This window comes from Aptenodytes patagonicus, chromosome 4 (assembly GCF_965638725.1).
Source record: "Aptenodytes patagonicus chromosome 4, bAptPat1.pri.cur, whole genome shotgun sequence".
Lineage (NCBI taxonomy): Eukaryota > Metazoa > Chordata > Aves > Sphenisciformes > Spheniscidae > Aptenodytes > Aptenodytes patagonicus.
Window position 1 is genome coordinate 1855543 of NC_134952.1, and position 23707 is coordinate 1879249.

The following is a 23707-nucleotide window of genomic DNA, read 5'->3' on the forward strand; positions in this document are numbered from 1 at the left end:
ATTTATTCATCCAGCTGACGTTCTTCTGTGCCTTAACCCTCTCCTTGGCCTTTACCCTACTATACATCTCGGCCTTCGTTTGGCTCATCTGAATGAGCAACGCTCTGAATTTCTTCTCTGAACACAAACACTCCCTTCTCCAGCTCTCCCAACAGTCCCTCTCTGCAACTCATCTGCTGCTCTGAACCACGGGTGACCTGAGAGGCGTTTCAGGCTTTGACAGGACCCCTGGAATGGTATCAAAACCACCCTGATTCTCCTGCACATCGTAAAAAAGTAAGGAAGAGAAAAAGAGCTCCGTCACAGAGCTGAAGGGACTTTGAGGGTAATTTAGCTCATCTCTCAGCCCCAAACAGGACCCTTTCTCCTCCTCTGCCCTTTCCAACTAATGAACCCTGAGCGTGCAGCAGAAACTCTCATTATGAGTCCCTGTGGGCACAATCTTTCCCTTTCCATGGGATTTTTATTTTCATTTCTTTCCTCAAGGTCACACGTCTTCCTCCTCTCTGCTTTCCTGATCCCACTCCAAACCATGAGGAGCTCCTATGCAGGTGTCACTGGTGCTGAAAGAGCCCCGAACAGGCAGCCAGCGCTGTCCCCCAGCGAGTGACAGCAGACCCCGGCCACGCCAATACCTAAAATTCAGTGTTATTTCACGGGGATGAGTCTGACCCTCATGCTGCGGTGAATTTTTAATCTATCTGATGTACCACGGAGGGCAGAGGACATACCTCTGAGCCTCCTCCCTTCCCTTGTCAACCTGCTCAGAAAAGCTGAGCGTTCGTAAAAAATTGTTAATATTTCACTGCATGGGGAACTTCGTTTCTATTAACGATGCAAAGCAAGGAAGTATACTTTCTGTAATGATGCATCCAAAAATCTGTCAGGCAGTTGCAAGCTAATTTGGAAGGAGTACACTACGCACAAGATCATCTTGCTGCAGCTAATCTCGATCTTAAATCTAAAAGGGGAAAAAATGGTCTAGTGTCCATCAAAGCCAGCCGTCTTCCTGAGACAAGCTGCAGTTAATAACAGCAAAAAAACAGCATAAGGAATCAAGTCCTGCAAATTTATTTTTGACAGCACCAGTTCAGGCACCTGCTTTTTGAACTGTGACTCATACTGCATCTCATCTCCAAGCGCGCGCTCACCAGGCCAAGAGACAAAGCGCAGCCTGATGAAATGACTCACGCCGAGTGACGGGAATGATGAATTTGATGCAAGCAAGAGGTCATCCGGGAGTGAAGGGCATACCGTGCCCTCTGCGAGATACGGAGCAACCCGGCGGTGGAGCCCGGGCACCGTATTCTGCACGTGGGTAATTCAACCAGCAACTTAATGGCTATCTTGACTGCGGATCTCACCCACAGCTGGCCTTGCCGTGAGCCAGCTCGTGTTTTGACGTGCTACCATGGCACAAAGCAGCTAAGGAGAAGCTGGCTGGCTTCATCAAGTTGAATTTTCATGGGGAGACCTAAGAAGAGCTCACATCTCTTTGCCTTTCCCACCTCTGCAGCACTTCTGCCTCCTGCGTGGTTTCTGAATGCTCTTGTTGCAGACCCCAGCTGCTTCTCTGCAAGGTTTGGAGTGGACTCAGGCACCAGAGATCAGGTCATTAGAAATGCTTGTGCTTCAGTCTGACAGGTGGCTTTTAATGGCCCACTTAAAAAAAAAAAATAAAATGCATAGATCTCCAAACTTTGTAACACCTTTCATCAGGTGGTTAAAACCAGCCTCTGACAGAGACTTTCATTTAGAGTGTTTTGATAAACTCTTTGTTGAATTATAGAAGCAATTCCTTTTTATTGAAGGCTTAATGGCACAATAAAGCAGACATTATTCAAATCTATGCAAATAAGGTGCATCCCTCAGACACTTGGCACATGATGACTGATTCGCGCAGTGCCCGAACAGCAGAGTCCCACACCAGGAGAGGGGCACAGAGGGGAGAGCGGAGCCCAGCTGCTGGAGCACGTGGACAAAGAACACAGTTAATGGGATAAAAGGATCTCACCTTTGGTGGTGGGTCAATTCATACGAGCCAAATTGCCATGCAGCAGCCCACCAGAAAGGGTGCACCAGAAAGGAGCCCTGCCCTTGACTCACGAAACACAGAGCACGCTTGCACCCAGCCAACAGGCACAGAAGCAGTAAGAAATGTGTAGCCAGAAGACTATCTCCCTTCTGGCTGCAACCAGGATGAAGGTCAACGAAGGGGATGCTGTGCTGCCCGGGATGTATCTGTGCTATGAACAGACAAGTGGAGCTGGTCTACCCGTCAGGCACCCTTCCCTAAAGCTACTCCTTGTCCTCAAAGAAATATTTTGAGTGTGCTAGAGTCATGATTTCATGCAGCTGGTCATAGAATCATAGAATGGTTTGGGTTGGAAGGGACCTCTAAAGGCCATCTTGTCCAACCCCCCTGCCGTGGGCAGGGACATCTTCAACTAGATCAGGTTGCTCAGAGCCCCGTCCAACCTGACCTGGAATGTTGCCAGGGATGGGGCATCCACCACCTCTCGGGGCAACCTGGGCCAGTGCTTCACCACCCTCAGCGTCAAAAATTTCTTCCTTATATCCAGTCTACAGCTACCACCTTTAGTTTAAAGCCATTCCCCCTTGTCCTGTCGCAATGGGCCCTGCTCAAAAGTTTGCCGCCATCTTTTTTATAAGCCCCCTTTAAGTACTGACAGGCTGCAAGAAGGTCTCCCCGAAGCCTTCTCTTCTCCAGGCTGAACAACCCCAACTCTCTCAGCCTTTCTCCACAGCAGAGCTGTTCCATCCCCCTGGTCATTTTCGTGTCCCTCCTCTGGACCCGCTCCAACAGGTCCGTGTCTTTCTTATGCTGAGGGCTCCAGAGCTGGACGCAGTGCTGCAGGTGGGGTCTCACCAGAGCAGAGCAGAGGGGCAGAATCCCCTCCCTCCACCTGCTGGCCACAAATAGCCTGAACTTTTCTCCTGCAATGGACTCTGAACTGCTCCTCCACACCAGCAAAGCTGCGATCAATGGGAACGGTGGAAGAAAACCAACAACTAGGAATCAGGATAGTGCAAACGTCAAACAAAGACCAAAAAACCCAACAAAGACCTCTCAGCCTGGCACGCAGATTTAAACACGCTTTACTGGGCAACGTGCACCGTCAGGAAGGTGCACTGCAGCGTTTGGTTTTTAACCGGGAAGCGCTATCACATGTTTTGTGTTAGGCAGCGCTTGGAAACAGCGACTACCCTTTTTTGGATGAAAATATGAAGTTAATGGTATTTTACTAAGCGGTGACACAACCCCATTGTTCCTGGAGGCAGCGAAATCTGTTCTCAGCTGTTTTCCACAGGTGACTTTACTGGCCAAACCCAGCACTAAAAAGCCAAGCAATTTCAGTTGTTTATGAGTTTTGATATGTACTTAATACGCGTAAAGCTTAAACTATTACAGAACTTCAAAGCAATAAGAGACCTATTAGGTCAACTAATTAGTCCGGCTTCTCCGGCAGGATTTTCTACACAAACAGGGCATTTTCCAGGACTTTGTCTGGGCTATTTCTAGGTGACCCAGGTGTGGAGTGCACCCCAAGTCCCCTTGGGAGACAATTTCGGCACCAAATGCTTTCCACAATCAAGTTGAATTGCGTGATGTTCAACCTAAACATTTCTTTTTTATTTCATCTCATTATTTCTATTTATGCTGCTTATATTTGACAAATTCTAAAGGTTAATAATGTGTCACACAAAACTAATGGCTGGAACAATAAATATTCTGTGTAATTTAAAAAACACAGCATCAATTTTATTTAGGTTCTGTAATACACTGCCAGTATATTGCTTTTCAAAACGTATAAAAAAAAATACTGTAGAGAATTTTTTTTTTTCCCTTAACAAGAAAACATATTTCTATGGTTTGATCAAATGACTCTTACATGGTTTTCAATTTCCAGTAAGGAAATTAAAATAAAGGAAAAATCTTATGGTGGGGGAAGAGAAGAGGAACATTACTGAAACAGTTCAACTTTATTATTTGATTCCACTTCTTCAGATGATTTCACTCTGTAGAAAAAGGGTCAAATTCCATTTGCAAGTTTTTAAATTGTGCCATTAAAAGCTGACCGAACATCTGTAAAATAAGTTACAAGCAATTTTCTATAAAAAACAGAGTATTAAGTTTTAAAAATCATATTCTCAGGGTAATATGTATGCCCTCCAAGATAAAGATGAATGAACATCCAGCCATAATTTGCAGTAAATGAGTCTAGATTAAAAATTTACATTTACCTTGTCCCCGATACTTACCTTGGAAGTGACACAGGGGCTGGCACAACCCGGCCCCAACACCGGGTTCCTGCCTGTGCAGAACTCATTAAAATCGTATTCAAACCCTCAGACGAATGCTAACAGTCTGAAATTGAGAATACAGATCCGAGCATCCCGAGTTACCAATAACTGGGAGCATATACGCAAACCAGCCTCTCGGGGCACCGAGTTCGCTCCCACTGCATTTAACAACTGCTTTCTCTTTTCAAGTGCACATTGTCAATCCAGCAAAACACAGACACAAGCTCTCGGTGAAGGAAAGGATTTCGCTAGGCAAGTTTGTATTTCAAAAGCAGTCACCCTGAAATGACAAAACTCTCATGTCACAGCTTTGAGCATTGCCACTCACGTAAGCCAACACCCACCCTTCTTTTTCAATTCCCTGCTGATGCCCCGGGGAGGGGATGGGATGGATGAGGCCATGGGTATCAAATCTGGGCAAAATATATATATGGCCAACAGCGGATATTTATTTTGATTTTATACGGGTGAAGAGGCAGGATTTTTCTGGTTCTTTTTGACCACTTGGCTGGTTTTTGCACATGAAAAAGTGCAAGTAAAAAACCCAACAAAATAGGACAGTTGGATGAAGACTGCAAACACAAGACACACAAAACAAATACTTGGCATAGAGGAATGCAAATAGGTCCCCGATAATGTTTTTGAGAAGCTGCTGCTGTTATTAGTACTTCAATCAGAAGAGACACTCGTTTGCACTAGAGGGAAAAAAAGAGGTTAGAAAAACCCTTTCCTGCGGGAAGCTTCGTGCTCCTTCCTCTCCCTCCAGCAAATTCCCCCTTATCAGCTAAAATCAGGGCCCATCCTGCTGAAAAATTTACAGTCTTCAAATCTAAAACTAGTTAAATCTCAATTATCAGCCAAATATTCCCTAAATACAAGGCAGGCTTAACAGATGTCTCTGCTGATCTTACGATAGCTCCCTTCCAAATATTTATATTCCATATTATATTATGGAAGTGGCAAAAGTTTCCCCCCAGGTCCCTAATTTTGCAACAGAAATCAAAACAAGATACCTGGCACTAGTTAACTGGAAATAATTCATTAGGTGAAGGTTTTATCAGGTACTTTTGTTGTTGCTTCTGCAGTACGGATCCCAGCCAGACTATATGCAATTTTAGTGCAGCTAATCCATTTTACACACCTCAGCTGCCCAGATAACGCTCCCTTCTTACCACTGGCAACTCCATCTAGCATGGCACTCCTTCAAAGGCCATCATACACTTTTCCATGAATTAGAAAGTGGGCCAGCATAAGCGGAATTACCACCAAATATAAAGTACAAGCTGTGATGTCGTTTCTTGTTGTATGTCCCTCGTCACCCTGATGCAGTGGGAGGGCTCCTGCCGTCCGCTCGCGCACACGAACCGAGTGTAATGAGTGGAAGAGCTTTTGCTAAAGACAAGGAGACAGCTACACAATGACATGCTTCGAACACCTTAGCTTTAATGCAGGGAAAAGCTCCTAGAACCAGCAAGTGCTATAAACCCCAGAAATACATTAGAAATTAAATTGCATTTCAAAAGACAAGCCAGCAAGCCCGAGCAGCCTGCCTTAGACAGGTCAGGCGAAATAAAACCAGCCTTTCTGGCCTCAAAGGCTGCGTGTGAACTATCTCCAGCAACTGCCACATCAGATTAAGATTATTCAGTTTGTGTTTTCCGCCCTCAATTTCATCCCCTTCTTCCAACTATTACCCTTTTGAGGATAATGAATGACTCTCCCTGTCAGCTTATTTATACCACCCTTGAAAAACCCTAACCTGCTCTGTCTCCCTCCAATGCATCTCGATAGCCTGGCCATTTCTACTTAAGACTACTTTTGTATATCACAGCTCAAGCCTGCCAGCCTTCCAAATCTGCCTGCTTGCATGAGGACACCCCAGTCTCAGCTCGGTGGCACGGCGAAGTGGGAGACTTCGTGCCTGCCGTGCTTTACGCTAACCTGGCTCATTTTAAGTGAAGTGGGTTGGGAGGGGGTCACAGCAGCTGGTCCATCAGCAAATTTGATGGACTAATAATGGATCAATAACATTGAACTATGGGGAAATGAGTCACCCAGAGTGACAACCAGAACAGGATAACAGCACTAAAAACGATCAGCTCCTTGGCCCTTCGTTGTTCCTCACTTAACTTCTCTCCATCGCACGAAACAGCTCAACATAGAGCTACACGTAAAAAATTAAGATGAAGTCGCCCTGTAGAAGTGCTGGAGCTGGACGATGTTTCATTTCAAATCAATCCTCACCGCAGCGGTACCCCTGCAGCTTTCCCAAACCCATCGCCCTCTGGCACAGGACTTCTAACTACTCACTTCTACGCTCGTTACTGATGGTTGCAACTTCACTGCAACGTAAAAGGAATTTAACAAGGGCACCACTCAGATGCGAAATACAAGTAGACTGAAAATATAAATCTGTGGTATCCCTTGCCCACTCCTAAATCAGCCCACTACTTCATCTCTGTACTTCTGAACAGATGGGACCTTCTGGCAGTCTTTAAACCACTCAACAGCACTTTCTTCCATAACAAAGCAAACTAATTACTAGAGTAAGATGCTATTTTCCATCAATTTTTCTGCTATTTTTAAGGAATCAGCCAGCTTGGTGAGCTGATGTCTGATTAAGGATTTGCAGTGAAGCTGTTTTGCCCTCAGAAGCCTAACACAGCAGAATTAAATACGCGTCGGCATGAAGGGACAGAACATGCTAAGTGAACTTCACAAGGATTTTGCTCACCGAATAATTCTCTCACTCCATTTAGGCAACTATCGATGTGGACAGCCTGCCGATCACGGATGCAAAATTAATCATCTCTCAGCACGGGCTTCGCACGTTGGATCCCTAAACACAGCAGAGCAAAGGCTGCTCTGTGGACTAGCTCTACTAGGCAAATGCTCCGTTTTACAAGAGTGTCTTTCAAATCCTCTAAAAGCTTCCAAGACAATTTTTTTCCGACTTAAGGATAAATTTTTCTAATGCAACAATTTTCTTGCTGAACCTGCAGGTGTTTTGCTCAAGCTAAGTGTTTCCTTGCTATGCTGTGTATGTGTTTTTCCCAAGAATCTACAAGCGTTAACTTCATGCCTTTACCACCTTCAAGATATCTGGAAATCAATGTCAAAATTATAAACTTTCCAAATTCTTTCAGGAAAGCTTCTTCTAAAAATCACTGCAGAGGACTAAAAAACTTAGATTAATTAGACAGTAAGACCTAAAAAAGCCGGAGTTACAGTAACACCAGTTCAGACTGGATGAGTCCCAGATACCCAGGGAGGTTAAATACTCTTAGAAAAAAAAAATTGCAATAGGCAGCACCTCAGAACGCACAAAAAGCTGCAGAGAAAAGCCAATGGATTTTGTAATAACTAAGCAAATTTAGTGGTAGATTTGTGATCCACTGGGTATCTGTTGAGTGGGAAATAAACCAAAGCAGCTAGTTAGGTGTTGCCTAGCTGCAGACTGTAATATGAATAGTTTCCCTGCAGGTAAATCACTTTCTATTACTTCTAAGTACCCCAGGAAAAATACTAATTGAAAACACGGTTCTAATACTGTCCAGCTGGAAAACATTAGCTTAGGATGGAACTAGCTTGACACTGGCTGCCAATTGGCTATGCACAATGGAAAAGGAAATTAATCTCTTGCAGACAAGACGTCCCATTTTCCACTTCTCCTTTGTAACCCTCAAATAAACTCACTATTAACCAAAGGCTTTGATTCGCATGAGGAAAGAAAAACATCAATGCATTTATGATAACACAAGTCTGGATTTCTTGCATTAAAACGAAGGCTTTCAAATTTTGACACGGCAAAAAGCAGAGTAACTGGAGAATGGCTTACAGTCCAACAACGCAGCAACATTTCTCTTCACTCTTTTCTTGGCTAGTAATTAAAGAACAGACAAAACACAAAGAAAAATGCAATTCCACATTTCTGTATCATCCCAGCCCATCTTCCTGCAGCTCCCTCCTGCTAAGAGCTTTTCTCCCATGCAGGTGCAAAAGGGATAATGAGAAAAACCGAAGTTGACCCCATAGATATTGAGACCGCTTTGTCACTTCTATTTAAATTCATTTATAGGCAGCATCCAACAGAACAGACTATCTCAGAAGCGTCATTCCCCAAGCTGCTCACAACCCACAAGCTTCCTGAGCCTCCTCTCCATGCGACTTCAACTTTGCTGAAACACTCCAGGCTTTTGTACGTACTTCCATTCCCTATCCAAATTCTGCAAGATGATAAAAATCTATATAAACACCACCTCCCCCCCCCCCCCCCCCCCCCCCCGCCCCGAAATTACTGACTGTCCTTGTCATGGAAAAGCATCCTCGTTCTGCACCCAGATCTTCCAGCAGATGAAGGTACCTGCTGGCACAACCGTCCATGTCCACGTTCCCTGTTTGGCTTCAGGTTACTGTACAAGGTTTGTGCTATTTGCCTGAATCAGACCGTCTCATTTCTGCCTGAACTGCATTAAGAAACATTCTTATGAGTTATCAGCACAGAGGGCAATTAGCAGTTGGTAACAATTCCTGGGTCTGAAAAAGGACATCTGTCCACAGTCTTACTTATTATGCTTAAAACCATCTTCTCCATCCATTCTTGAGTAACCCAAGGAGGTCAGACAAGTGAGATACGGAAGATGACGGCAGCCATGGGAAAGCAAGGAGGCTTAGCTGCAAGTGAGAGAAAGATGAAGTCCTGTCTGCGGTGCTGTCCGTGGAAGCACTTCAAAAGAGAAGAGTTCAACATTCCTATAATCAAAGAAGAAACTGAGAAGAAAACAAAAAGCAGAGAGGTACGGAGGAGAAAGCGAACCGCAGAGCCCAAATGAAAAAGGCAAAAGCACTGCCAGCTGAACAGGAGGAGAAGTAACACACTAATCAGAACAGAAGAGATCCAAAGTTTACTATCTTCTCTAGTTTATGAGTGTAGACAAACTTGTCAGAGAGATCGAAAAGCTTGGGACAGCTTTGTTCTGGCCTGATCCTAAAGGAGAGGTGCTTTTAGTTAGCTTATTTCCAGAAAATGCAAAGAGGGGAAGGGAATTGCCCCCAGACAGACAGACTGCAACGCAAAAACATCAGCAGCCAGGCTACAGCCTCACAAATCCGCCTCCAGCCCGATGGGAACATCCATACACATCCCACGGCTTCTTCGATGAAGCAATGAAAAAAAAAGGCTCATGCTAATTTGTTGAGTGACAATCCAATTTTACAAGCATGTATTTCAAAGTCTTGGTGAGCTATTAGCGGCTAATGACTTCCAGTGCCTACCATCCTCACAACACAAGTACTCAAATTGTAAAAACTCAGAAAAACTGAATGATCTGGAGTCAAATGAAAGTCAACGGGGAGTAGAACCACCCAGAGCCTCCAAGGAGAGGTCCCAGAGACAGGTCAGCTTAGCTGTCCGGTCACTCAATTACCCCAAATTACTGAGTGCCTTTGCAAATTTTCCTTTATTTTCACTACGCTCCAAGGTTCATCTCTGCAAAACAGGGACAATAATCCCTGACTTCACAGAAAGGTAATGATTAATTCATGAAGCACTCAAACGCGGGGCAATCACAGGAATCATTCAAGCTTGGGACTAAAGATTTGGATAGAACACAGTAAATAAACAGAACAAATAATGAAACTAAGACAATGTATTGAAAAGCTGCTTCTACATAGTGTCCACCCAGAACATGCTGCAAGACACCAATCGGGTGGAAAAAGTGTCACAACTTGCCGTGAAAGACGGTATTAACACATAAATAAGGAAGAGCTAAAGCTGTACAGGCAACCTTAATTGTGGCATTTCCTGATACTAAGGCCAAGACTTAAATATTATTACTCACCAAACAGAAGTTCTCGGGTCAGATTGTTTTCACGTGCTTTACAATAATTAAAACACACACTTTTATAGAAAAGCATAACCTGCTTTCTTGTCACAGTAATAGAAGGTGAGAAACTTTGTGCCTGGGCTAATGAGGAAGATTTCAAAAAAACCTGAAGTCTAAATAAAACGAAACAGCTACCTTAGACAGGAAACAAAAATAATCAGTGTTCTCAGGTTCTTAATTGTTCCTTTGTATACAAGTCTGCTAGTCAAAGCATCACATTAAAAAGACGTTTAATTCATTAGTCTCCTTTTAAATATGCTTTTCCTTAAAAATACGTGTTGTGTCTAAGAACTTGCCGGCCTGCTGTAAGACAATGATTTCTCCACACTCCTATTTGCGCATCACAAGACGTATTTGAACGTGTATTTATAATCAGAAAGATGTTAACACTATTACAGTACACAGACATGATTATATTCCTGTTTGCTTTGAGATATCACAGAAAAATGGTTTCTATTCGCAGCACCTATAGCTATTTCTAGCCAAATGTTCTACTGCGTAAAGCTGCATTCTTCTCTATTAGAAGGCATAAAAATTAACAAGGCAAACACAAAATCTCATACCCTACAAACAGTGTAACTGTTATCTAAACCAGCCCAAACGTTGCACATGCATACCTGGAAGGGATAAAAGCAAATAAAACCAGTATCTGTTGGCCCTCCCGGACTTACAGTTTCTTGCAGGTATATAACAAATAAAGGATTTGGGATTATTGCGTTAACCACAGTTTAAAACAAGCATCCGTGATTAATTGTGGTAAGGACCATCCTAAAACACCAGCTCTCACCTTTATGCTTCCCCCAATGAGATCTGGTGGCTCTTCATCTGTTTCTAAGGCAACGTTGATGGAGGCGAAGGGGCGACTTGCCATCTGTTGCATCTCACGGAGTAGTTGCTAATTTAATAAACAGAAAAATATTATTATCATATTGTTCCAACACAAAAATGAAAATAAAAAAATATGTATCTGAGAGGTTTTACCCAATACGAAGGGGTATCAATGAATATGGAAAAATAACCTCCTGGTGTTTTAACGGGCTTAAGGGTACAGACAGATAATTGTAAATACGCACATTACTACAACTTAACAGGTTATTGCAAGTAAAGCTACACACACAGTCTTAGCCTGACTCGTTTGGGAGGGGAAACGCATCTGCTTAAGTCTCCATAAAGCAGTTATTTACTTCTTAAGCTGCGATACCCTAGTTGTTTGTCATCACCTGTCTGAGGCATGACAGGACTCCATAGGATTTGTGGGAACCATTTTAAAATTAAACTAGCAGCAGTATGTAACTACTGTAAGAAAGAATTTGATATTTTTTATAACAGCACTAGCAAAATGCTGTCAGGCGTCTACTGAATAATCTTTTTTATTGTTTGTTTCCTTTCTGAATGCAGCAAATGTATCAAACGGCAAGCATGTCCTTGTTGCAATATGTTTTATTAAAATAGAAAACCTTTTCCTGGGTAAGTCTCTGCAAACCTTCATGACACAAGACATCTTTTTATTGTACTCTTCAGCACTTTTAAGCATTTAACACAAAAAAAAGACAGTTCCTATGCGGCTGGGCTGGAAACAGCATTTCAATTTTAGCTGAGCTGCGGACACACTTCATTTTGGCTTCAGCGGCTAAACTCTAATACTAACAGCAAGCTACACAACCTGTAAGTGGATGCAGAAGCCATAACCCTAATTCCCAGAAGCAATGGGTCTGATGTGACTCGGTGCCCCAATTTAATAAGGGAAGAGGCATACGCTTTGTAGAGCATGTAAAAATCCAGCAGTCTTACCCTTAAGTCCAGCAACTGCCTAAAACCACTTGTTGTACGCAGCTTTACACATTTAGCATTACTACTTAGCTGCAGCAATACTAGTTATATTCTATTTTTAAGCAAGGTTGAGCCACTACCAAATGCCCTCTATGCTTCCCACCATCACCACCCGCATTTCCCCATTAATTCTGGGCAATTCGACGCTCCAAACCCTAACTGATCATTTACAGCACTCAAAAAACGCTAAAGAAAACACCACAAAACGCATCGTGCCCCAAATAACCCGGGAAGATATATTGCCAACATCCAGCACGGCAGAAGAGGACGCAGCACGCAGGCGAAAGGAAGATGCTGCTATCCAACGTGCAACTCGTTTGGACAAAACTAACTACATCACCGTTTTCTTGAACTCATAAACCTTCCATGGTCTTTTCTTTGCCAAGCCATCTTTCAGTTTGGGGTTTTTTTTTCGTGTAGAAAACTGGAAGACTGTCTCTGTAAGCTTGGGGTTCAGGCAAGGTGGCAGGAAGGCACGATGGGATCGATGCAACTAAGCTTGGGGGGGGGGTATATAAGCCTTTATGGTTCTAAGCCTAGTAAAAAACATATATAAAATTTCACTGCCATAAAAGGCAAGTGGCAAAGTTTTGCTTACTTTCTGAAGAAAGGGGAAAAAAAAAACACCCCACAAAAGAAAAAAAAGGCACAAAAAGGCATTTCGGATCGGATTGTAGATACCGTCACAAAGCAAAAACCCCAACCAATTCACACAAACGGAGCTGTACTAAGCATTCGCAAGCAAACTTGTGTGTAACTCACACTTGGGTAAAAGAACGCTAGGAGTTTTCGAATATTTAAAGCACACCAGCAGATTGCAGACGAAAGCAAGTGTGAAACAGATTGCTGGGTTGCTGTTCCTGCAATTGTCCCCTTCAGCTATCATAAAGCGCTTTGTTTAATGGCTATAAAATCAAAGAACAAGCTGTCCTCATGAAGATGTCTAAGAGACTTACGAACTAAAAGCTATTAGCTCTTTGAAGGAAGTTTAGTTTACTAAAGAAAATGTGCAAATTTGGCAACATGACTCCTACTGAAGTCAACAGTAGCTTCAAGAAATAAAACCCCGAGCAGTGCTGTGAAGGCAGAGATGCCTCCGAGTGCTACAACGCGAGCAGAGGGAAAAGCAATGCTGACAGCAACGTTATTGGCTTCGTTTTCTGAACTGGCCGAGGAAAGCCATCGCTTTCGGGGTTGTCCCAAAGCCAGCTGACTCTCATCGAATAACAGCAGCCAAACCAGGTAAAACCAAAGGTCCAAGCTGCAACTAAAGCAGCAAATGCCTAAGGGAACATCCTTTTCCTAACACCAGTTTCTGGTGTAGCACAAGTCATGCTACAAAATTCCCCCCCCCCCAAATTAAAAATAAATTTGAGAAATGATTGTTCCGTAACCAGAATGTCACTCTTTCCCCCAAGGCATGCACTGTGCATGTTTAACCTGTGCACGTATATATCCTTCAGTATTTGCTTGGCATGTCAAAATTTTAATTAAAAGATTTTCTCATGTTGTAAGGGAGAAATTGTGGCATTTCCCTAGCCAAGACGTTGAGCATGTCATTAGAAATCAGCAGCAGTTAACATCAAGATACCCCAGAACCTGGCTTACCCTCACTCGTAATGATTGGCTTTCTGAGATTTAAAATAATGAACCTCAATATTCTCTCAAGCAAACCTTTGGTTTCTAGATCACAAATTAATAGGACAACCTGGGAATATCTTAAATCGCTTAGGTCTGAAAAGGATCTTAAAGGCAAAACATTTGACAGGCTTACAATAAAAACATATCAAAAAGCGTGTATTGGAACACACCACCGGCCTTTAATATTTAAGTAACCGCAAACTGTGAGAACCTGCACAACTTTCATTTGCATTGATTTCCCCCCCGCGCCCCCCCCCATCAGTAGAAAAACTCCTTCCGAAAAAATCACAAGTTAAAGCAATCGCAGAATGTGTAGCGTTGAAACAACGCCTGAAGCTTTTGGTGCAACCAGACACTAAGAGAACCTGACAATAAACAAACTCAACAGACGGTCCACGGTGAAGGAGAAAAACAGCAGGGAGGATGGGAGACCACCGAGGTTGCTCATCTCGTAGCGCCCAGGATTAGAATACAGATCCAGGAGCCAACGGTGCAGAAACGCAGGGTTTCATACCAGTGATTCTTCAAATTCATGCACGTTGAGTAATGGATAATCCAAAATGAATTGTGTGCTACTGACGGGAGAAAAACGGCCAGAGGAATTCAGGAAAACCTTTTCATGCAGTAGCACAGGCTCTCACGCAAAAGAAAAACAGCTATTCAGGTTACCAGGTTAATTGACTAATATAACCTATGCTGTGTTTTCTGACAAGAAAAGCCCGAACATTTTATTCCCGATAATAAAGCAGTCACCGGTCTCTGTATAACCATCCCGCTACCATCCATCTCAGCAATTGCCCCCTGCAGAGCCTCTTTTATGAGCACAGGGCTACGGTACCTTTTGGGATGGGGCTCCAATATTTTCAGCCATGAAGGGATGTCGATTTTTCCAGAAGAAAGCCACACGTTTTGGATTTTATTTGTTCCTTATAAAGAATGGCTTTTAAAAAAAAAAAAGCTAACCAAAACGGCTATCTAGAACTTGCAGTGAACTCAAGTTTTTACATGAGTATTTCATCTCAATTTTCAACAGAGATGAGAAGGAAAAAAGTAGAAACTCAAGGAGCAAAAAACCATGGGTGTGCTCAGAGAACAAGGGGCACGGATGAGCTTTCATTTTGAGGCGGAGTAAAAGAGAAGCAAGCAGGACCCCACAGGAAAGGGAGCAAAGTTATTTCCAGCAGACAGGACGTATTCAGGCAGGGTATCAGCAGGGATGTCTGGTACCATTACACCAGTCTACGGTCGAACGAGGTGAACGTTAAGAAGGGGAGCCAGAAAAGAGCGATAGTCTTATCAACAGGGTTGGTTTTTTCTCCAGGAAATTTGTAGATCTAATCTTTCAAGGTATTTCTGAAATTCAGATCTTCCTGGACCCATAGCTTGTTGTTTTTAGAAGTATAGCTACTCTGGGCGTCCTCAGGAGATAACATTTTGGTTTTAGAGGAACTTCTGCTGAAGATATTTCAGAGCAAGCTACACGTTCCTTTACTTTGATGAGACAAGTACGATTAAAGGCCATCCTTTGAGGATTCATATTACAACCTTTGAGGTTGCAATGAATTTGGGATAGTGCTGCAAAGCTAAGGCTATGATCAACCTCCCGCTGAACTGGGTCTCTACTGCCGTATTTCTGTACCACCATGGAAAAAAAATCAAGCTCCACTCTGTTATGAACAAGCAAAATCAGCAGCTCTGCTGTGTTCTCCATGCTGTCCACAGCCAACTTTCAAACCCGGGATACTCTGAAATCAGGTGTGTATTTTGAACCACTACCCTGTCTGTATTGCAAAGATAAACCGGTCCAATGGGCCAAAACCCAGAGACCTCACAAACAACAGCAAGTCTAAAGACAGTAACAGCTCCAGTGTCATGGTAAGAGAAGAAAGATAAAGAAGATAAGGAAACAAACCGACTTGTACTCTTTGTTGTTTAAGACATTTAGGGAAAAAAAAAAAAAGGTTTTTGAGCAGAACAGAGTATTTGGATTTTCCTGTATTAAGCTGAAGTGTGAAGCTCTACCACGCAGAGTGTAAAGATGCTATTCTCCAACATGGATTCAGCAACTCCAGTTGCTGTTCAACCCCCCCAGCCGAAGCTAAACAGAAGGTGATAAGGAAACAGAATGAAGTTGTCTCCTTTTTCCTGACCAGTCTTTTAAACAGCATCTATTCTGCAAAGTTATTCAAGTGTGTCAGTCCCCTTACATGTTCCCTCAAGGCTCCGCACAATGTATAGAACACACAATCCAATCAAATATCTAAAGGTCTCGCTGCATACACTGAGCAAAGGGTAACAAAGTTCTCCCAGCAAGGCTTATTAGCTCTGACTTGGCCATTTGCTAACCGAAGTCACAGCGATTTTGTTGAGGTCAGAGGACGGAGAGCACTCCTGTCCTTCCAAAACATACTGGGTAGAGTGGTTGCACTGGTAGACAGGCGTTTTGAGCTTATTCCTGCACATGCTGAATTGCTATAAGAGCTTCATTTGAATTCAGAAGGTGCACAAATACATTTTTGCATATGCACATAAACTGTCAACTACCTATTTCCAGGCACTGCTCCATGACTAACTTAGAAAACCTTGTCTTGAGAACTTGTCCCAGAGCTCTCCTGTAATGACATCTGCCAAAACTGCAGCTCGCAGGCTGCTGACAGCCAGCGTGGGAAGGGGACAGCACCCTCCTGGGGTTCCCAAGGGCCTTTGGAGAAGGTGTCCTTCCCGGTGGCGGTGGCAACAGCAGCTAGATGGAGCTGCATGTCTACGTGGCCAGCAATGACGGGTGCTCAGGCATCACTGTGCATTACTTCGAAGTAACATATATATCCTGGTGGGGGAACCTTTGCTTTACGTTATAGTTACTCGGTGACCTTGGGGGAAAGGGGAGAAGTCAACGGAATTACCTACTCCAAAATAAAAAGGGGCATCAGCAAAGAAACAAACATGCAAGATATAAATATCCCACGAAGATGAGTCACATTGTCTCAGAAATAAGTGATTTACAACATTTAGATACAATTACATTAACTACCATGTAAGTCAACAAACAAACAATTTTCTCTGACACTTCCATCATCACTGAAAATTAAGTTTTTAAGCCCCTAGAGCAGTGCACATATTAATGTTAGCTAATTAGTTTTGTAACTGACTTTGCAGGCTATGTTGAAAGAGAGAGGAGGAGAGAATTAATGTTCAAATGCTTCTCAACAGGCATATCCACACTTCAGAACTATAACAAACCAGAAAGCAAAGCTGTTGGGAAGTTGCCTCATGCTGAAATGACAGAAGATATTTAATTCAGGGCTGATTAAGATAAGTTATTCATCATAATCATGCCCAGTAGGAGGGCGCAGAAAACCTGACCTTTAATAAGAAGAATAAGATATCATTTATTTTTAAAAGACCAGAAATATATAGTCCGTGCAGACTAAAATATATACCAATACCAGATAATTACACAATAGCAGAGTGCGCCTTTGATTGACTAGAGCTCTTCTAGCATAATTACACAACACTGCTGCTCTCCCTGATTTTTCCAAAATAGCTAAATTAGATACCTGTACCACTGACTCTTATCATCAGAGACCTAGGAGTCTGAAATGACAACAGCTTCCATATACACACAGTTGTGGGGTTTTTTAAACGAGGCTGAACTCTCCTAGAGCTACACTTGATAGTCTAGCTTCATCATCGCAAATACTGGCCAACGGTTCTTTTTTGGGATATACTAAAACCAACTTCATTCTCTAGCGGCAACACCACTAAAGACTATGTGAGAAGAGCTCAGCCGGATGCCAACGTTGTGTATGGGATTGCCAACCTGATGTGATGGTGTCCTACGCAGACACATTAAAGCTACAAATGGTCAGCTGTAACTGGCCATCTGCAAGTTCGACGAGAGATGAGCTCAATTAGGCACAGGAGCGACAGTACCATGTTCAAACAAAAACGGACCATCACTTTCCCCCTGAGCTGGAATCTCTTGTCAACATTAATATTTTGGGATGTTTTTCCTCTTCAGGGCATCTCTTATTTCTGCTATAATTTCCTTCAGTTGCTGACCAAAGCCACACAGATCACTGCAGAGAGCACGCAGCATTTGTATTTTGGAAAATGCCTACAGGCACTGTGAGCTGGTTCCCATTCATAGATTTTAAATTTAGGGGTAGCGGAAAAAGTTACGATTATTTGATCTGACCTCCTGCACAGTACGAGCCACCGAACTGCACCATGTGATTTCCACAAGCACGTGACTTGGATTGACCTAGGAAAGATCCTTTCCAAAGCACTCAAATTCTGATCTGAGAGCCATGTTGCTAAAAAAATTGTTGGCATTGCTGCTCTCACCGTTAAAAAAGAGATGAAAAACAAAACAAGACTTTTTTACCCCCAGTTGCAGACACTGGGTGTTATGCCTTTGGCTGATTGTTTAGAAGACCCTCATCCCATCATGAATCTTCAATGATTCCTTTTCACAGACGCTGACTCATATCATCAAATCTCAATATGTTCTTCCGTGGATAAAATGAGTAATTTGTGATGCTTTAGTCTCTCGCTTATCTTCCAGATAACAAATTAATCTTGCAGTGTTGTTCTGTACCATCTGCAACACCCAAGACACTGCTGAGACCAGAGTGGACACAGTACTCCAATAACCGGTTACACACAATACTAACACTATGCTCTTATTTTATTACTCTACTTACGAACGCAGGAACTGGGAATTTACGTACAGTTATTAATTCACCACGGCCACCATCATTTCAGTCTGTTTTCCAGGGAACAAGTATTCTGGGAAGTAAACCCAGCCTAACTGTTCAAAAAAAAAAATACATACACGGGCTTACGTTTCACCCCGATGAGACAACCGAGTGTGCTGACCACATAACCTAGACCTCTGTAGAAGTTATCTGCTTGCCATGATTTCTCACTCCTCCAATTCGTGTTTTCTCTACAAACTACACCAACAAGAAGTTAATATTTTCTTCTCAGCTGACAGACGCTGAAAAGCACTGTCAGTGCTATCGAACAAGAAGGTCCACAGGCCAAACGAGTGCTGGGAGCTTGGAGAACACGGCAGCAAAGTTCAGCACCAGCACATCTCATTTCTTACAAGCCCTCCAAAGCACCTGCGACTGCCCAAATTTAAGGACATTTGTAGCCTGACCTTTTCACGTTCTTGCATAAGGCCAATACCAGATCCTTCCAAGACACCACCGAGACTCTAGACAGCGATGAAGATCCTGATTTACAGTTACAGTTCAAAAATATTGCAATCCTGAATCCTTTTCTTTGACAAAGGATACCCTAAATCACAGTCTAAGAGAGAAGATAAAAGAGATGAATGAAATACTAACAGGTGAGAGCAGGAAGGGCAAGAAAACGAAGGCAGGACAATACACCGCACACATCCCTTGGGAAGTCTTTGCTGTAAAAGTGAATACAGAAAACCGCCTGGCTAAATGGTATTCAGTGTTCACAGATGTTACAGCGGAGGATGCCAGTGAAAAAAGAAGCGCTGCTACATTTTGAATACACTCGGGAGGGAAAAAGGTTTCAGCAATGAAGCCAGGAAGGAGAAGGATAATCCCTGCAGTAAATCAGTACACAAAACCCATCCTGAATAAGTTGGGCAGTGCACAGAGTAAAAACGTTCGGTCCTGGATAGTCTTGGCAAGAAAGGAGGTGAAGTGTGGACCGTTTTACATATGTAAGAGGAGCTATTTCTTGCTCAAAGTGGAGGAGAAGCAGCAGACTGAGGGTGAAGAGAATAGGATTTGGATGCTAATATAAAACAATAGGACCGAAAATTCACGACAGCAGATGGGCATATTAAATTTCTAATGCCACTCTCATATTTTGTGTATTATTCTCTATTACCACCTTGATACGTTTAACGTGTAATTTTCTAGAGACAAGATAGAAAGGTTTCCTATCCCTATTTCCTAATGTCATTCACTTCATACTAAGCCTCCTATAAAAGCTGCCTTTTTATTTCCATTTCCCTCTTCAAGATGACTGAAGATAAACTTGGTGCTCACTGGAGAGGGAATAAACACACAATTTACAATCCCATCTCCTCCATGCCTGCTATGACACAAATTGTTCCCATTTTTACTTCAGGTCAAGTTTTATACTCCGCAAGGCCTGAACTTTTGCTCAGTGCTCCAAACTCATTTTCCTACAACCATGCATGTGATACGCCGTGTTTGCACACCCAAAGACCCTTTAGCCATAAGGCTGAGGAACATCAGCACTGACATGTGCAAGCAGCTAGTCAAAGAGGATTAGCTGCGGAAAGGGGGGGGGGGAAAGTCAGGAGAATCTTATATATTTTAAAAGATCCTGATGTAGATTCTGGATTTGTAGTACACTGCTTTCTCAGTAAGGGGTAATGCAAATTTAGTTTCAACCAAACGATGATGCTCCGTTCCATTAACCTGATACACCAAGCACAGCTGTACAACTTCTCCCGGCACATTTTCCAAGCAATACTGTCTGCATAATTTTGACTACTAGACCTTTCACCGCACTCCCTTTACTGTCCTATACATATCTCAGATTAAGCTTCAGCTATCTACTTTTCACTCTGCACGGCGATAAGAAGTTAGGCACTTGCAGTGCTCATATTGGAAGCAGAAGTGATTGATAGCTGGGAATTACCTGCAGATTGCATTATATTTTACTTATTTTTGGGTTGAGATTAGAGAACACGCACAGAATTACTACGGCACAACCCATGGGAGACAGGCGACTGTAACTTGACTACTTCTAAAAATATAGCTCAAACCAGAGAAATATCTTCCTCCAGGGCTGCAGCATATATTAACTTAAAGTTTACAATATGCTCTCTGAATCGGGTGTCCTGCCACTGCTGCTTAACCACCTTTCCTTTTACCCTGCCTCTGAATTGTAACACGGTGGGAGGAGGTGGAGGAGGTGGTCTCCATCAGCTGTGTCAGCAGTTTGTAGAGGCAGGGAAAAAAAAAAGTGATAAAACAAAATCTGGTTTTCCCAGTCCAGCCTGCAAACTCTGTGACCCAACACTCCTGTAAGGGTAATGGAGAAAACCAAAGAGAGCAGCCAACTCGAAAGGAAGGAAGAATGGCAAATCTAAAAATCACACGCTTCAGAAACATCCTCAGAACAGAGGGGTAAACTGGCATGCACTTAAAACTTGCAGTGTAGCAACTTGCTATTAATCATTCTTTTAACTACTAATGTTCAAAGAGGGCCTTGCTAGGATTTATTGAGAGTCCGTATTAAAAAAAACCACCCTGCAAGCTATAAAATCATCTTAGATAATACCAAAAGTCATAGAATTTTGGGGCAGTCTTTTGTTTCTGGAGACAGTCTTTATTAATATATCTAATAATGGCATGGCAAAGATTTAAAACAGTTTCCTCAAGTTTTACAAGTATTTCTAACAAAAGAGGAATGGAATAGCAGAGATCTGTGAAGGAGCAAGACAAACAACAGCGGAAGACAGGAATCTGCCAGGAAAAGAACACACTGATGAACTGCCCGTCAAATAGCCACGCATGTAAACTGAATTTAAGACTGAAACACGCCAGTACGTTGCTAGTACTACAGCTTTTTTCCTTAAAACGCGCTTCAGACTGAAAGTAACTTAATTTATAGAGACATTTTTCATTATAGGCCACTGCTAAAATATTTTAACTGAGCTCCAAAGCACAGTGTTTACTTCTCAGTCTATATTCCTTATACATTCCTAGATAACATTTAACCCCAGGAGCCAAGAGGGAATGTTATGCTGATTCCAGCTTACTTTCTTGCCAGGAAAGTGAGAAGGAAAAACCAGCCGCCCTAGTAAAAATTTATCTACCTTCAGAGAATACAGCAAACCTCAAAGACTTAAATTATTTCAAAGATTAAGGGTTATCTGTTTGAAAACTACTGATTATATTATGCATTTGAGTTCACTAGTAAGAGCAAAAACATCTGAAGCAGAAAAGAGGAGGAAGAAGAAGAAAAGAGTTATCAAACATCATCCTGATTTATTATAAGAAAGGAGATCCTCAGATGGAATAAATTTATACTATTCCCACTACTGCACTGGTAAGTACAACTAGACACAGATTTTTGAAGATATGCAAGGAACGGGTACATGCACAGAATTTCAGCACTGTAAAAATTAATCCCCAGAATACTCCTGATCAACTACTAAGTATGAATAAAACACCCTTGAATAGAACAGTTACACGGCTGGGTGACTGCAGCTGCCAGGAGCTTCATCCCAGCGGGATAGCTGGGAGGAAAATCTATGGGTATGGGCAGATTTCACCCTAAAATCCAAAAGCAGGGGAGAAACACACCACACTCCTCAGGGAAAGATACCTGCTCTCGGGTGACGACGTACAGATACTTAGATATAGAAAGAGCACATGGACTCACTTGAATAAAGTCTGGCTTCTCTCATTTTGCATACAAGAAAACAGATTGCACAAGACAAAGCTCCTAAAAATAATCTCAGGCGCAGCCCAGCCTAACCTCTGCTCGATTTGTACATTATACAGGGCTTTGCCTGCCATGGTTTTAGTGCTTACCGCAGCAAGAAAACCCCAGGATCGTGTGGTCGTCTGCCTTGCAGCACACAGGACCTACTTCTCTACACAGCTCTACTACACATTTCTGCATTTATGCTTAAAAATTAGAAATAAGGACTTTCTTTATGCTACTGAGTGACAATACATTGGCCATCCTATCTCGGTCACCCTGCGTGCTGCGGGGTGTAACATGAAGTTAGCTTAAATTGAGAAGCAGGGAAAAAGGGTGCTGGAAAAAAAAATAAATCACCAAATGCATCAGGGATAAACGAGGAGGAGCCATATTTTAGGGGGTGTAAAGCACACATTTTTTTACATGCTGCAAACAAGACAAAGTTGGGAAGCTGGTATGGTCCATGGCTAGGTGAGGAGGGGAAAGCTCTGGCACTAAAAATTGCCTTTTTAAGTAGTACACTACAGCTTTCCAAATCGTGGGTGGTTTCTCCCACCTTCCTCTTATGCTACTATGTTCCAGCAAATTAAAAAAGAAACCCACACAAAACAACCCCAAAACATTTAGATAAGCTTTTACTTTGAAAATGAGGATTAGCTGTTTTTTTTAACAGATTAAAGCGGGAGCTACTGTGGTTCAGAGCTTCAGCGCAGGAACTTCCTCTTTGGGGACAGATGTAAAGAATCTCCTTATTTGCGGTGGTTTTGTATTTATGCTGTCTAGAACCCGAGTTCTGGGAACGTAGGACATCCACTCCTATTTTTTTGTGCTTCACAGAAACTGCAGCATCAGGATACTAAAATAGCATCATTTGTCAGTGAAACTGTAATCGAAAGTACACTATTATAAATCTCCAAACAGAAACATTTATAGATTAGTGAAGCTTATCCTTAACTGAAGGTTAATGCTATGCATACGTGAATAAATACAAAGAGAGAACAACTATAAAAAGGTCATTTAAGAGAGAGCATTCAATTTTGTCATTACAACCTCTCTTCGTCGCGATGCCCAGCAACTTTGTTTAATCTTCCAAACCACAGCTGCCACCAGGAGCAAAGACAGGAAACAACTGTAAAGGAAGAAAAAAATAATAAAAAAAAGTATCTTATTGTCCTTGTTCATAACATAACGGCAGCTGAAAAACTCTAGCAAATCAAAAAAACTAGACTAAAAGCTCATATAATACTTAGAGGCACTTTGATGAAAGATAGCACAGCAGTGCAAGGTGTTTTGCACAGTTCAGTGCTCATGACACGTGGTGAGGAACGATGTACATCTATTTTCAGAGAAAACTGTTGTTCCTAAATTACCCATTAGACCTCCTTATAGGACATCCACCCATTTTCACCAGGAAATCAGAACAGTAAGGCCGAAAGATTTAATCAAATTGGAAAAGCCAGTATTGACTATCTTTGGCGATACTTAAAGTGAGAGGATAACCCAAAAAAGAAAAGCCTTGAAAGAAGCAGAGAAAAGTGATTATATTTTCTTTTCCAAATTACAAA

General features: G+C 42.5%; 1 protein-coding gene across 1 annotated transcript in view; it reads right to left on the reverse strand.

Moving 5' to 3' along the window:
* Positions 1-23707, reverse strand: part of ATRN (attractin) — a 151783-nt gene that overhangs the window by 5034 nt on the left and 123042 nt on the right. Inside the window, exons 26-27 of the mRNA XM_076335646.1 lie at positions 23193-23271; positions 10999-11106 (exon numbers count right to left, since the gene is read on the reverse strand). Of these exons, the coding sequence (XP_076191761.1) occupies positions 10999-11106; positions 23193-23271 (187 nt within the window). The remainder of the gene's footprint in view (positions 1-10998; positions 11107-23192; positions 23272-23707) is intronic.